Here is a 14,440-nt window from a genome sequence, read left to right as displayed (position 1 = left end):
CTAGATGAAGGAAAGCATGGCTTACCTTGATTCCCTCGCTCCCGGGGATGTCCCCCGAGAATTCCATGAGTAACAGCAGCCGTGGGTGGGATGCTGAGTCCATCTGTCTACACTAAGGAAAATGAAATTATTAGGTAAGTAATTTCTCCATTTCCTAGCGTGTAGCAGATGGATTCAGAACCAATGGGATGTATAAAGGCTACTCCCGAACCGGGTGGGAGGCTGCCCGGGACCCACTTAGTACTGCCCTTGCAAAAGCAGTGTCCTCCCGAGCCTGAACATCCAGGAGGATAGTCTCGTTCCCTGGCTCAGATGGGCTTCTTGTAGCCACCATCGTAACTGGGCCCGAACTCTGTTCGGGAGCTGGAACCGGATGGTGTAGTTCTGGGACAGAGGATTCCATCGTGATAGAAGAGAGCGTTGTAGGGGGTCTCATGTGAGCCCGTGCCCATGGGACTACCTCCAGTGAGGATGCCATGAGGCTGAGAACTTGTAGGTAATCCCATGCTGTGGGGCGAGGATCGCTCAACAGGGTTCGTAACTGGGTCATTAGTTTTGATCTCCTTGTCAGTGTCAGGATGATCTTGTCTTGTTTGGTGTCGAACCGGACTCCCAGATATTCTAGAGATTGGAAAGGCTGCAGGCAGCTTTTGTTTGTGTTGATCACCCAACCGAGGCTCTCCAGTAGGGTTTTGACTCTGTTGGTGGCTTGGTGGCTTTCCTCTGGGGATTTCGCTCTGATCAACCAATCGTCTAGATAAGGGTGCACGTGGATTCCTTCCTTCCTCAGTGCTGCTGCCACTACCACTATGATCTTGGTGAACGTCCGAGGTGCAGTGACTAACCCGAAGGGTAGTGCCCAGAACTGGTAGTGACAGTCCAGGATCGAGAAGCGTAGGAAACACTGATGCTCTTGATGGATCGGGATGTGTAGTAGGCCTCCGACAGATCCAGGGAAGTAAGGCACTCTCCTGGTTGTATCGCCCTTATTACCAAGTGTAGGGTTTCCATGCGGAAGCGGGGAATCTTCAGGTGATGGTTGACCGCCTTGAGGTCCAGGATAGGTCTGAACGTTCCTTCCTTCTTGGGAACGATAAAATAGATGGAATAATGGCCAGTATTTATTTGTTGTGGAGGCACCGGTGTTATAGCCTCTAAGGCTAGCAATCTGGTCAGTGTAGCTTCCACTGCCATTCTTTTGGAAGGGTCGTGGCAGGGAGATTTCACAAACTTGTCCGGAGGGAGGTGGTGGAAATCCAGGTAATATCCCTCTCGAATGATGGAGAGGACCCACTTGACCAAAGTTATCTCGACCCATCTTTGGTAGAATAGGGCCAGTCTGCCCCCTATGGCTTCTTCCTTTGGATGGGTCATCTGATTCTCATTGTGGGGTGTGGCTGGGGCCTGGACCCAAGCTGGCTCCTCTTTTATTGTGCTTGTTCCGAAAGGACTGACTCCGGCCTGAGGGGAGGGCCTCCGGATATGAGCTTCTATATGGATTGAAGCGCTGTGACCCTCTGTACCTGGAGGTCCGTAGGAAGGATCGCTGGTTTCTCTTGTTCCTGTCCTCCAGTAGCCGTGGCAGTGGGGACTCGCCCCACTTGTTGGCTAGTTTCTCTAGTTCGCTTCCGAATAGGAGCTGTCCCTTGAAGGGCATCCTTGTGAGTCTTGTTTTGGAGGATGCGTCGGCTGACCAGTTTCTGAGCCAGATTTGTCTTCTGGCTGCCACTGCGGATGAGACTCCTCTGGCTGCCGTGCGTACCAGATCCAGGGCTTCCCCCGGAGTGTTGTTCCTGGTTTGTGCTAAGCAGGCGCGTGTCACCACGGCACAGCAGCCCGCGATCTGTAAAGACATAGCAGAGAAGTCAAAGGACTGCTTGAGGATAGATTCCAGACATCGGTCTTGAGCATCCTTGAGCTCTGCTCCTCCTTCCACTGGGATAGTAGTGTGCTTCGAGACCACACAGACCATGGCATCCACTTTTGGACATGCCAGGAGATCTTTGGCGGCGGGGTCCAGAGGATACATGGTTGCCAGAGCCCGGCCCCCTTTGAATGTGGTTTCTGGGGCCTCCCATTCCAGGTCAATAAGTTGCTGGACTGCTTGTAATAGTGGGAAGTAACGTGAGGTCTGATGAAGTCCCTCCAAAAGTGGGTTCGGCTTAGGTTCCCCCGAGGTGCTTGTGTCCGGAATGGCAAGCTCTTTCAGGCTTTGCGTGACTAGGTCTGGAAGTTCGTCCTTGGTGAAGAATCATCTCATAGTTCGATGGGGCTCTGTCCCCGGAGGGAGTTCCCCTTCCTCCAGGGGTTCTGGCTCCTCCTCTGAGATGTCTGTGGTCTCCTCATGCTGTGCCACTCTAATATGGCATGCTGGGCAAAGACATTGAGTTTTGGGTTTAATTTCAGGTGGAGCCATGGTTTTATGCGCGTATAATACAGTTGTGCTTTGAAGATGCGCGTGGCTGTATATATTTCAAAACTTGCCTTTACAGCTACGTTCAGTTGAGTTCAAACAGTTGGACAAGGCTCAGCGTATCTTTTATTGGCGAGGAGGGAAATCGCGTATTCCCTTGGTCTGGATGCGGGAGAAATGGGGATGTGTGGGGCTTAGGAGTAACTGATTTAGCTCTTTACAACTTGGCTAGCAATCTCCGGGTGGTGCGAGATTGGCTTTTAGATAGCTCCACTGTTATCAACGTCGCGGCAGATGGGGCTTTGGCCACTTCTTTTTCTCTTAAATTTGTTTTGCAAGCCCCAGCAGCTGCTTTGCCCATGTTTTTTGTGCAGAGCGTCATTACTAAGCCCATCAGAACTTCCTGGCTAAGGCTTACGAGATTACTACAAATACCGCGTATATGCGCCTATTTTCTTCCCATCAGAGGTAATCCCGATTTCACTTCGGGTTCCCAAACAGTGGCATTTAAGAGGTGGCATCTTCAAGGTATACGTGTGTTAGGGCATGTATTAAATTTGGAGGGGAAAATTTTGCCGTTTGCAGAACTTCGGGAAAATGATGCCCTCTCTGCCACTGAGGTCTTTCCTTACTTACAGTTGCAGCATTATGTGGGTTCCCTCCCCTCATCCTTTAGGCAAGCCTCTCACTTTAAATCGCTTGATGCTATTTTCTCCTTTGAAAAAGAAAAAGTGCCTTCGCTATCACAGTATTATAAGCTTCTTAAACAGTTGTCTGTAGTGGACACATGCTCTGTTCTGGTAGAACGATGGAATGGAGACGGGGTATTTACAATTTCTGCATATATACTCAAAGCGCCCTTGAAACGAGTGTCCCAAATCTCAGTGAATTCTTATTTCAGAGAAATGCAATACAAATTCTTACGCAGATGCTATATATCGGCACAAGGAGCCTTTCATCTTAAAATTTCTCCTTCCCCTGCGTGTACACGTTGTGGACACCAGTTGGGTTCGCTGTCCAATGCCTTTTGGCAATGCCCTCCCATACATAGCCTCTGGACTAAATTGGTGCGGTATTTGGGCACACTATTAGGAGTTCATATCCCTGTTTCGCCACTGGGGTTGCTTTTTGGTTGCATTACTCTATTGCGAATTCGTGGTTTGGGACCTCGATTACTTATCCGTAAGGCTTGCTTAGTGGGAAAGAAGGTTATATTGATGCACTGGAGGGATCTAACTCCTCCATCATATTGGACTTGACGCAACAGTTTTCATCGTATGATGCTTCTGGATGCAGCGCTCATGCGGATGTCTCCATGACATAAGAAGCGATTTCTCGACACTTGGTATGTCTACTTGCAGTCTTTGCCACAACGTGTTTGCAGTGCAGTCCTGAATGAGTGATATCGTGTGGATTCCCTTGACTATGACCTCATACTACTTTACCTAGTTGGTTGGCTTTGGATTCTTTTTCTTGTTCTTCATATTACCTCATCAGTGGACGATGGATCCTGTTTATGGGCTGGGGTTGGGGGTAGGTGGGCTTGGGGTGAAAAGTAATAATTGGATTACTTGGGTTCCTAGTTAGGGGGGAGTGGCTCAGAGTCACTCCCCTCTTGATGTATTTGTTTATGTAATTTTTATAAAATAATAAAAACCATGTAATATTAAAATAGATTTCTACCTTACCTTGTTCCGGCGCTTCCTGGTTTCGTTCCGGGCAGTCTCCGGCTGCGGGGGGAGAGGGCAACTACCTTCACCGCCGCGCTCGAGATTGCACCTGCTGCCTCTCAGCCTCACCCGATGTCAGGGGCTAGGTACCTGCCAAAGGTCGGCCGCCAGACCGAGGCTTACCTCCGAGGGATTGCGGAAATCGCCTCGGGAATCTCGACTGGGGGAGGGACCCACCGGGTGTCTCCGCAGGAGAGCGGGGCTCATCTGTAGAGGTAAGATTTCTTCTTAATTTGGGTTTGTTTGGTAAAATTTACTCTAATGCTGTGCTAGTGGGCATTGAGTCCCTAACTGCTATGGAAAATACTGAAGAGCTGCACTTCCTGCAGGGGTATATGTACTAGGGGCTGACGTCAGATTGAAATCTGATCCGTCTCCAACTGCTATCAGGAATACACTATACCCATTGGTTCTGAGTCCATCTGCTACACGCTAGGAAATACAGTGGTTGTCTTTAATTCTAATGTGGTCACAATATATAAACAATATTTTCTTTATTTGGACATCATCAGTAGAGGCACTCTATACATTGCATCACTGGATTAATACTCTACATGATATTCCATGGAAAATATCTTTTTTAGATATTTTTATTTCCAAGCAAGAAAGATATATACAAACATAGCTATATTGGAAACCTGTGGAGAAGAATACATTTATTAAGGTTTGAAAGTTATCATCCATGTCCCTTAAAGTTAGGACTATCTATTACTCAGTTTTTTAGATTTAGGCATCTATGTTCAGAACTGGAAGATTTTAAATGCAAAGGGCAATCTTTAATGATTAGATTTTGGGAAATGTCTGTGGCCTCCTATAAAAGCTGTATATATATATTTTTTGACAGGACCCAACTGATATAATATAGATTGGTAAAAGAACATAAGACAAAAAAACATGACCATAAGAAATTGCCATACTGGGTCAGATTGTGGGTCCATTAAGCCCAGCATCCTGTTTCCAACAGTGGCCAATCCAGGTTACAAGTATTTGGCAAGTACCCAAACATTAAATAGATCCCATGCTACAAATGCCAGTAATAGCAGTGAATATTCTCGAAGACAATTTGATTAATAGCAATTAATGGACTTCTTTTCCAACAATTTATCCAAACCTTTTATAAACACAGCTACATTAACTGCACTAACCATATCCTCCAGCTATGAATTCCAGAGCTTAACTGTGTGTAGAGTGAAAAATAATTTTCTATTTGTTTTAAACTTCTACTTATTAACTTCATGGAGTGTCCCATTGACTAATTATCTGAAAGAGTAAAGCAAAAGTTGTTTACCTGTAACAGATGTTTTCCTAGGACAGCAAGATGTTAGTGCTCACATGAGTGACATCATCGGATGGAGCCCGGCATGGGAAAATTATGTCAAAGTTTCTGGAACTTTGACTGTGCATGCTGAGTATGCCCAGCATGTCCTATTCCATGCATCTACACGGGGTCCCTCTTCAGTCTCATAATATAGAATTAACGATAAAACTTAAACAAAAAAATAGGAGAAACCCAACTCTGCGGGGTGGCGGGCAGGTTTTGTTAGAACTTAACATCCTGCTGTCCTAGGAGAACACTTGTCTCAAATAAGCTACTCTGCTTTTTCCTAGAACAAGCAGGATGGCAGTCCTCGCACATGGATGAATCCCTAGCTGCAGACTGCTCCCCAACACAAAAGGGGGACCAACAAGTACCAACCAGGTGCCAATGAGCACAACAACCACAGTGCTGTTGGTAACAAGGGGGGAGACAGCCAGAACCCAAACAATGGGCCCTAGGCAAGGAGAGTTGGGTTCAACAGTTCAAAGAGATTCCGAAGGTCAAACTGGCTGAACCTGTCTCATTGGCCAGCCCTATCCAGACAGTAGTGAGATGCAAATTGTATGGAGAGAACTCCACATCACAGCCCTGCAGATCTCCTCCGCTCTTCAAGCGGAAGAGAGGATTGCCAAGGAGATAAAAAATGGTGACAAAACATTTTTCAGATACATCAGCGAAAAGAGAAAGGTCCAAAGTGGTATAGTGAAATTGAAAGGTGATAATGATCAATGTGTGGAGAGAGACGAAGAAATGGCAGAAATATTAAACGAATACTTCAGCTCTGTGTTCACTAAAGAAGACCCTGGAGAAGGACCATCTCTACACAACAAGAAACTGGAAGGAAATGGAATAGATGAAAATCCTTTTACAGTAGAAAATGTGTGGGAAGAGCTAAAGAACCTGAAAGTGGACAAAGCCATGGGGCCTGATGGGATTCATCCAAGGATATTGAGGGAGCTCAGAGATGTTCTGGCGGGTCCGCTGTGTGACCTGTTCAATAGATCCCTTGAAACGGGAGTGGTGCCGAGTGATTGGAGAAGAGCGGTGGTGGTCCCGCTTCACAAGAGTGGGAACAGGGAGGAGGCTGGCAACTACAGACCGGTTAGCCTCACTTCGGTGGTGGGAAAAGTAATGGAGTCACTGCTGAAAGAGAGAATAGTGAACTATCTACAGTCCGGAGAATTGATGGACCAGAGGCAACATGGATTCACCAGGGGAAGATCCTGTCAAACAAATCTGATTGACTTTTTTGACTGGGTAACCAAGGAATTGGATCAAGGAAGAGCACTCGATATCATATACTTGGATTTCAGCAAAGCTTTTGATACGGTTCCGCACAGGAGACTGGTGAATAAAACGAGAAGCTTGGGAGTGAGTGCCGAGGTGGTGACCTGGATTGCAAATTGGTTGACGGACAGAAGACAATGTGTGATGGTAAATGGAACCTTCTCTGAAGAGAGAGCGGTTTTAAGTGGTGTACCGCAAGGATCGGTGTTGGGACCGGTCCTGTTCAATATCTTTGTGAGCGACATTGCGGACGGGATAGAAGGTAAGGTTTGTCTTTTTGCGGATGACACCAAGATCTGCAACAGAGTGGACACGCCGGAAGGAGTGGAGAGAATGAGACGGGATCTAAGGAAACTGGAAGAGTGGTCGAAGATATGGCAGCTGAGATTCAATGCCAAGAAGTGCAAAGTCATGCATATGGGGAGTGGAAATCCGAATGAACTGTATTCGATGGGGGGGGAAAGGCTGATGTGCACGGAGCAGGAGAGGGACCTTGGGGTGATAGTGTCTAATGATATGAAGTCTGCGAAACAATGCGACAAGGCGATAGCAAAAGCCAGAAGAATGCTGGGCTGCATAGAGAGAGGAATATCGAGTAAGAAAAGGGAAGTGATTATTCCCTTGTACAGGTCCTTGGTGAGGCCTCACCTGGAGTACTGTGTTCAGTTCTGGAGACCGTATCTACAAAAAGACAAAGACAAGATGGAAGCGGTACAGAGAAGGGCGACCAGGAAGGTGGAGGATCTTCATCGGATGACGTACGAGGAGAGATTGAAGAATCTAAATATGTACACCCTGGAGGAAAGGAGGAGCAGAGGAGATATGATACAGACTTTCAGATACTTGAAAGGTTTTAATGATCCAAAGGCAACAACAAACCTTTACCATAAGAAAAAAATCAGCAGAACCAGGGGTCACGATTTGAAGCTCCAGGGAGGAAGATTCAGAACCAATGTCAGGAAGTATTTCTTCACGGAGAGGGTGGTGGATGCCTGGAATGCCCTTCCGGAGGAAGTGGTGAAGACCAGAACTGTGAAGGACTTCAAAGGGGCGTGGGATAAACACTGTGGATCCATAAAGTCAAGAGGCCGCCAATGAAGAGTGGGTGACTCGCCAGAATGATGGCTACTGCCTGGACACAATACCCTTATTCAATAAACATACACATGGTTACTGTGACTCCAACATCACTCTAAGCTTCAACAGCAAGAGGAAATGTGGAAAAAAGGATTTGCACTCACAAAGCCGGGAGTAGCTGGCTTGTTACGGCGGTTACTACCCCAAACCAAATGTGCCTGATACTTCACTTTCGATGCACATCCAGCATAGCTCTCTGATACTTCACGCATATCCAGCATAGCTCTCTGCTTCAACGGCAGGGGAAAAGAAAAACTGATACTTCACGCATATCCAGCATAGCTTCAACGGCAGGGGAGAAGAAAAAAGGATTCACACTCACAAAGCGGGGAGTAGCTGGCTTGTTACGGCGGTTACTACCCCAAACCAAATGTGCCTGATACTTCACTTTCGATGCATATCCAGCATAGCTCTCTGCTTCAACGGCAGGGGAGAAGAAAAAACTGATACTTCACGCATATCCAGCATAGCTCTCTGCTTCAAACGGCAGGGGAGAAGAAAAACAACCAGTAAGGGCTGTATAACCTAGTCTGGGTTAAAACAAATAAGCATGGGTGTAGCTTGCTTATTGCGGCGGTTACTACCCCTACTACCCCTAACTAATCAAGCTAGATATTTCACTTGGATGCAGCTCCATCACTGCTCTCTACATTAATGGTGGGGGAGGAAGGGAAATAGAACCAAGAGCTAAAAGAAACAGATAAGTATGAGAGAAAAAATGTGTGAAGCTTGCTGGGCAGACTGGATGGGCCGTTTGGTCTTCTTCTGCCGTTATTTCTATGTTTCTATGTTTCTATGCTTGCAAGTGGGCCACCGAATTTGCCATGGCTCTAACAGAATGAGCCTTGATGTGACCACCAAGATGCAGTCTCGCCTGGGCATTACAGAAGGAGATGCAGTCTGCTAGTCAATTGGATGGTGTCTGTTTGGCAACAGCAACTCCCAACCTATTCCTGTCAAAAGAAATTAAAAGTTGGGTGGACTGTCTATATGGGCTTCTGTCCGCTCCAGATAGAAGGCTAAGGCTCTCTTGCAATCCAAACTGTGCAGGGCTCGTTCGTTTTCGTGCAAATGGGGCCAGGGAAAATAATGTTAGCAGGAAGATTGACTGGTTAAGATAGAAATCTGTCATCACCTTAGGCAGAGACTTAGGGTGCGTACAAAAGACCACCCTATCATGATAAAATTTGGTATAAGGTGGATAAGTCACTAAGGCCTGGAGCTCACTGACCCTGCGTGCTAAAGTAACCACCACCAAAAATATGTCCTTCCAGGTCAGATACTTCAAGTCACAAGAGCGCAGCAGCTCAATAGGAGCTTTCATCAGCTGAGATAGCACCTTGTTGAGGTCCCAAGACACAGCAGGAGACCTTAAGGGAGGCTTCAATTGAAGCAGGCCCCGCATGATGCGAACAACCATTGGTTATACAGAGATGGACGCACCATCTACACCTTGGTGGTACTTGCCAATTACACTCAGATGGACTCTAACGAAGTTGGTTTTCAAGCCAGCCTCCAATAGGTGTAGAAGGTAATCAAGCAGTTTTTGCATGGGGTAGGAGAACAGATCTAGGGCCTTCTGCTCACCCCACACAGAAAACCTCCTCCACTTCAGTCCATAGGCCTTTCTAGTGGAAGGCTTTCTGGACACCACCAGGACCCGAGACACATTCTCAGAGACATCAAGTGGCTGCAGGATTAACCTCTCAACATCCAGGCTGTGAGCGACAGGGCCTGGAGGTTGGGATGCTGCAGCCTGCCCTGATCTTGCGTGATGAGATCTGGGGAAGTCCCCTACTCATCAGTTTCTGGACGGACAACTTCCCGAAGGAGTGGAAACCAAATCTGTCTCAGTCAATGAGAGTCTATGAGGATCACAGTCCCGCAGTCCTCACGAAGCTTCAAGATAGTCTTCGTGGCTAGAAGAATTGGAGGATAAGCATACAGAAGACCCCTGCCCCAATGTAAGGAAAGGCATCCTAGGCTGGTTTGCCATCTGACCTGAACAGGGAGCAGAACTGAATTACCTTCCTATTGCAGGGGGATGTGAATAAGTCCACATCCGGGTTCCCCCAGAGGTGAAAGATCCGGTTCGCTACCCCCTGGTCCAGAAACCATTCTTGGGGTTTGAAGGCACGACTTAAGTCTGTCTGCTATAACATTCTTTATTCCAGCCAGATACATGGCCCTAAGTACCATCCCATGGGACAGGGCCCAGAACCAGATCTGGACCACTTCCCGACACATGAAGTGGGACCCTGTGCCCCCCTGTTTATTGACATACCACATTGCAACTTGGTTGTCTGTTTATATCAGGACAATTCTGCTAGACAGCCAATCTCTGATTGCCGGGAGCTCCAGGAAGTTAATCTGACACCATGCTTCCTAGGCAGACCATAAGCCCTAGGTGCAGAGCCACTCTAATTGAGCTCCCCACCCCAAGGTGGACATATCCGTTGTTAGGACAATTTGGATAGGGGGATTTTGGAAAGATATTCCCCGTTTCAAATTCGAAAGAGTGCTATTTTCCCACCACAAATCTGAGATACTTCCTGTGACCTGGGAAGACCTCGATGTGAGTGTATGCATCCTTTAAATTGAGGGAACATAGCCAATCCCCTTTTTGCAGGAGGGGAATCAGGGTGCCCAGGGAAACCATCCTAAACTTTTATTTTTTCAGAAACTTGTTCAAGGCCCTCAGGTCCAGGTTGGGATGGAGTCCCCCGTTCTCTTTGGAATCAGAAAATACCGGTAGTAGAATCCCTGCCTTGATGGGACAGGCTCGACTGCTTTGACCATTAAGAGGGCAGAGAGCTCCCATAACAGTACCTCCTGATGCACTATTGACACTCCAAACGGGCATCGGGGGGGGGGGGGGGGGCAATTTGACAGGGTACCCAATAGGTTTAATTGGTACCCTTGACAGATAGAACTCACTGGTCCAAGATTATACTGAGCCACAGATCTGCAAAGAAATGTAACCTGGGGGAGGGGGTGTGTGAGCAATTTGGGTACAGGTGGCTGGCTTATGCTCTCTAGGATCCAGTCAAAACACCTTCCCTGGATTTGGCTAGGGAGCCGACTGAGGGTTGGGAGCTCTCTGTTGCCTGGGACAGCCATGTGAGCTCACCCTCTACGAATGGAAGGAAGGGGCTGGAGGATAGTACTTCCTCTGGCGATAGAAAGACTTCCTCTGACCCTGCCTCGCACGGCAAGTCAGCGAGTCTTTCCTGTACCTCTGGTCAGAGCTCTGAGGCCCGCAGCCATGCCATTCTGCAGATGCACATTCCTGCTGCAGAGACTCTCAATGCTGTCTCGAAAGCATCATAGATAGAATGAAGCTCATGTTTTCCACACCCCAGGCCATGATGCACCAGTGATAAGAGAGAGTCTTGCTGCTGTTGAGGCAGTCTCTTGCACCTGCTCCTAGAGGCAATGCAGGCACAAGGTGTTTTTAGAGGAGCCTTTGATATTATATTTGTGGGACCCTAATATTAAGGACCTAGTAATTAAATCAGCCTCCCCTTCTATTGAACAAAGTGCTTTGCCCATTTCTCTAGGTCATTGCTTTTGTAAATGGTGTGATTTGTGCTAAACCTATGGAAGGTGGCAACTGGATACATCCAGTGAATCACTACTACGATGCCTTAAGAGGAAAACTGTTTTGGATTGTACGCTATATAATGTCCGTGTTTAAAACTCTATACTGGATGCACTAAATGGGGTATAAGAGAACATCTTACATGCACACAAAGAAGTTCCAGGCACCAATGGTACCTCATTCCGTTCAACATAACCATACCTTTAAAGAGTTAAGATATACTGTTATCAAACACGTAAGGTCCCTCAAGAAGATCGAGAAAGTCGATTAAATTTAAGAGAGCAATTCTGTATAGTTACACTACAGACTGTAGACTCCAATAGCATGAAGGAGGTCCATCGAATGAAATGCAGTGATTTAAAATGATTTTTAAGTAATGCTTTGCGGGGAGGGGTTAAATGATCACTGATTGATTTCCTAGACAAGAAGTCTGATTGGTTTACAAATCCGTTTTAATATAGCTATTAAAAAGAGACTATTTCTTCAATGTATGTCTCTCCCCTGATACTGATCTCAAAACACTGTGTCAGCATAAGCGGCAGAAAAGAGAGAATATACAACTACAAGACTAAGTTAAGTTGAACTTTGATTTATGTGCAAATTTAAATTAAAACAATATTTGTAGAGATTGATGATGATAAAAGTGAAGCACAATTGAAAAATATATATACATTGAGTTCTATATATGAAGGTGTCTAGAATCTTTATAAGTAATTGTTAGTAGTGACAATGGAAGTGACCCAAGGGAGGCATAGGAGGGATAGGAGAGACAGGAAAAGGGAGTGAGAACTACAACTACAATGACAGACCCCCCACCCGCACTCCTTTCCATGCTGGGTATCTCCAGGGCTGCAAAGCACAGAACCTCTCACTCCACAAAGCAAGAACAGATTGTCTCTCACTGTTTCTGTCTTTCTTTTCCCTGAGCTTCACCGTGCCAGTGGTCCTGATTTTGATATTGCTATATCCATAAATATTGGCTCCTTATCTGTTTCTCCCCTTCCCACACCATGTGTGTATGACACTCTCTCTCAGAGCGACAGAGGTATGAGCTGAGGCTTTCTGGTCCTCTGCTTTGCTCCTGTTCCTTCTTGTGGACACACCCAGGTTTCCTGTTCTCCTGTGTAACTGCCCCCTCCCTCTTGTACCATTTCCTCTACTACAGACGGCTGCAAAGAGCTTGGGGAAGAAAATGAAAGAGGAATAATTTACAGTGAGCAGAAGAGCACGCTCCTTAAACTAAAACCTTCCAATTAAGCTGTATGCTGTTCCTGCTCAGTGTATTGCTTAACCTGCCCTCCTCCCCAAATTCAAGACAAACAAACAAACAAAAAAAAGAGTTGCTGTAGATGGAAAATAGACTGGGGAACTTAGGCTGTGTTTTCTGTTGTTATTATCAGGCTAGTGGGTGTCCTTGTTAACAGAGAAAAGAGGAAAAGAGAGAGTAGGGGCAAGGAAACAGATGTAAAAGGGGAACTAGAAGAAAAAAAAAAAAGCTAGTGAGCAAATAGAAAATAAGAGGAAGAAGACAGAATAGGAGGAAAAAATATGCAGAAGGGGAGGAATAGGGGGTGGAGAGAGAAGGAAGGAATTGGTAGCAGAGGAGAGAGAGAGGAAGGATGATAGGAAGGAGGACAGTATAGGAAGATAGAGAGAGAGGGAGGGGAGGGATGAGAGGATAAGAGGAAGTGAGAAAACAAAGTGTGTGTGTGTGTGTGTGTGTGTGAAGTGTAGTTGTCTGCTTCGAAACACAGGAAGGAAGCAGCGCCCAGCTCAGGAAGAGACGCCCAGCAGCCGTCAACGCTCACTCTCAGCCTTTCAGGTGACTTGCTCCATGTCTCGGGTAAACAGCTGGCAAAGGGGTGAAACAGCTGGCAAAGGGGTGAAACAGCTGCCTCCAAGTCACTGCTGTGTGTACAGTGCCTCTCCCCACGCAGTCTCTTATGTGTGAACAAGGACATTCTAGGGATGCCTCTTATGGTACAAGAAGGTTACTCCCACCTTAGGGACACACAAACACCTGAAGAGAGTCCTCTGTCTGTGCCACGCTCCAAATTTGGCTAAAATCCTATTTTCAGCCCGTTATAATTGAGACACAGCCTTTCTGCCACAGGGGCCCTTCTCTGCCCACCTCGCGCCCCTTTGCGCCACCTGTAACAGGACATCTCTGGCCCCCTCCTCCTACTACCTCCCAGCATCCCATCCCCGCTCCCGACCTGTTTCACAATCCTGCTCCCCCACCCTTACCCAGAACCCCCTTTTCCTGCCTCTTGACCCTGCCAGATCTTTTACCACTCTTATCCCCCTCCCTCCTCCTGCCACTCCCCAAGGTCCCCCCTGCCCCCATTTCACCCCGAAGACCACTTCCGCCGTCCCCCCCCCGTCCCCCCCCTCCATCCTGGCTCTCAGGACCTCCTCCCCCCTCACCTTAAAGACGTCCCCGTAGGTGCCACTTCCCACGCGCTGGATAAGCTCGTAGTGCTGTAGTGGGTCTTGCAAGGAGACATCGCGGAGCTGGGCCGGGGGCTGCGGGTAGCTCATAGCGGGGAGATGCGGAGGAGCAACTCAAGAGCGTTCCGGCCAGCTCCTCCTTCCCTACCCCAATGGCTCCCTCCCATTCCCCGCCCCCGCATCTACTACCACCTCCCCCTCCTGCTTCCTCCTCTCGCCCAAGGCAGCAGCACCACCTCGCCTTCTGGGTCCTTACTCCAGTCACGCTCCGGGAGCAGCACCTCATGCTTGGGGCTCTGCTGCGTCCTCCATTGTTTTTTTGGGGTTTTTTTTTTTCCGTGTTCAGCGCCGGCTGCTAAACAGAATCCCAGAGTCTTTCTACACCATAACACATCGAAATAACTACAGCGAACAGCAGTCACTCTAAGAGCAAGCCGTGCTGGTTTTCAGCACGGTGCTGGTAACAGAGGGAAAGCGCGCGAGGCTCAGCAGCAGGAACGGGG

General features: G+C 47.5%; 1 protein-coding gene across 3 annotated transcripts in view; it reads right to left on the bottom strand.

Annotated features, from left to right (window-relative positions):
* The window catches only part of MAP4K2 (mitogen-activated protein kinase kinase kinase kinase 2), an 81,395-nt gene extending 67,290 nt beyond the window's left edge, over positions 1-14,105 (bottom strand). For 2 of the 3 annotated variants that reach the window (XM_029612496.1, XM_029612498.1), the window contains exon 1: positions 13,914-14,104. In XM_029612496.1, the coding sequence (XP_029468356.1) occupies positions 13,914-14,027 (114 nt within the window). In that variant the 5' untranslated portion in view covers positions 14,028-14,104. Of the gene's footprint in view, positions 1-13,913 lie in introns of all 3 variants that reach the window. The other variant, XM_029612497.1, reaches the window with a different exon arrangement.
* Positions 14,106-14,440: the final 335 nt, after the last annotated feature.

This window comes from Rhinatrema bivittatum, chromosome 8 (genome assembly GCF_901001135.1).
Source record: "Rhinatrema bivittatum chromosome 8, aRhiBiv1.1, whole genome shotgun sequence".
Taxonomy (NCBI): Eukaryota; Metazoa; Chordata; class Amphibia; order Gymnophiona; family Rhinatrematidae; genus Rhinatrema; species Rhinatrema bivittatum.
This window is presented reverse-complemented; position numbering and strand designations above follow the sequence as displayed.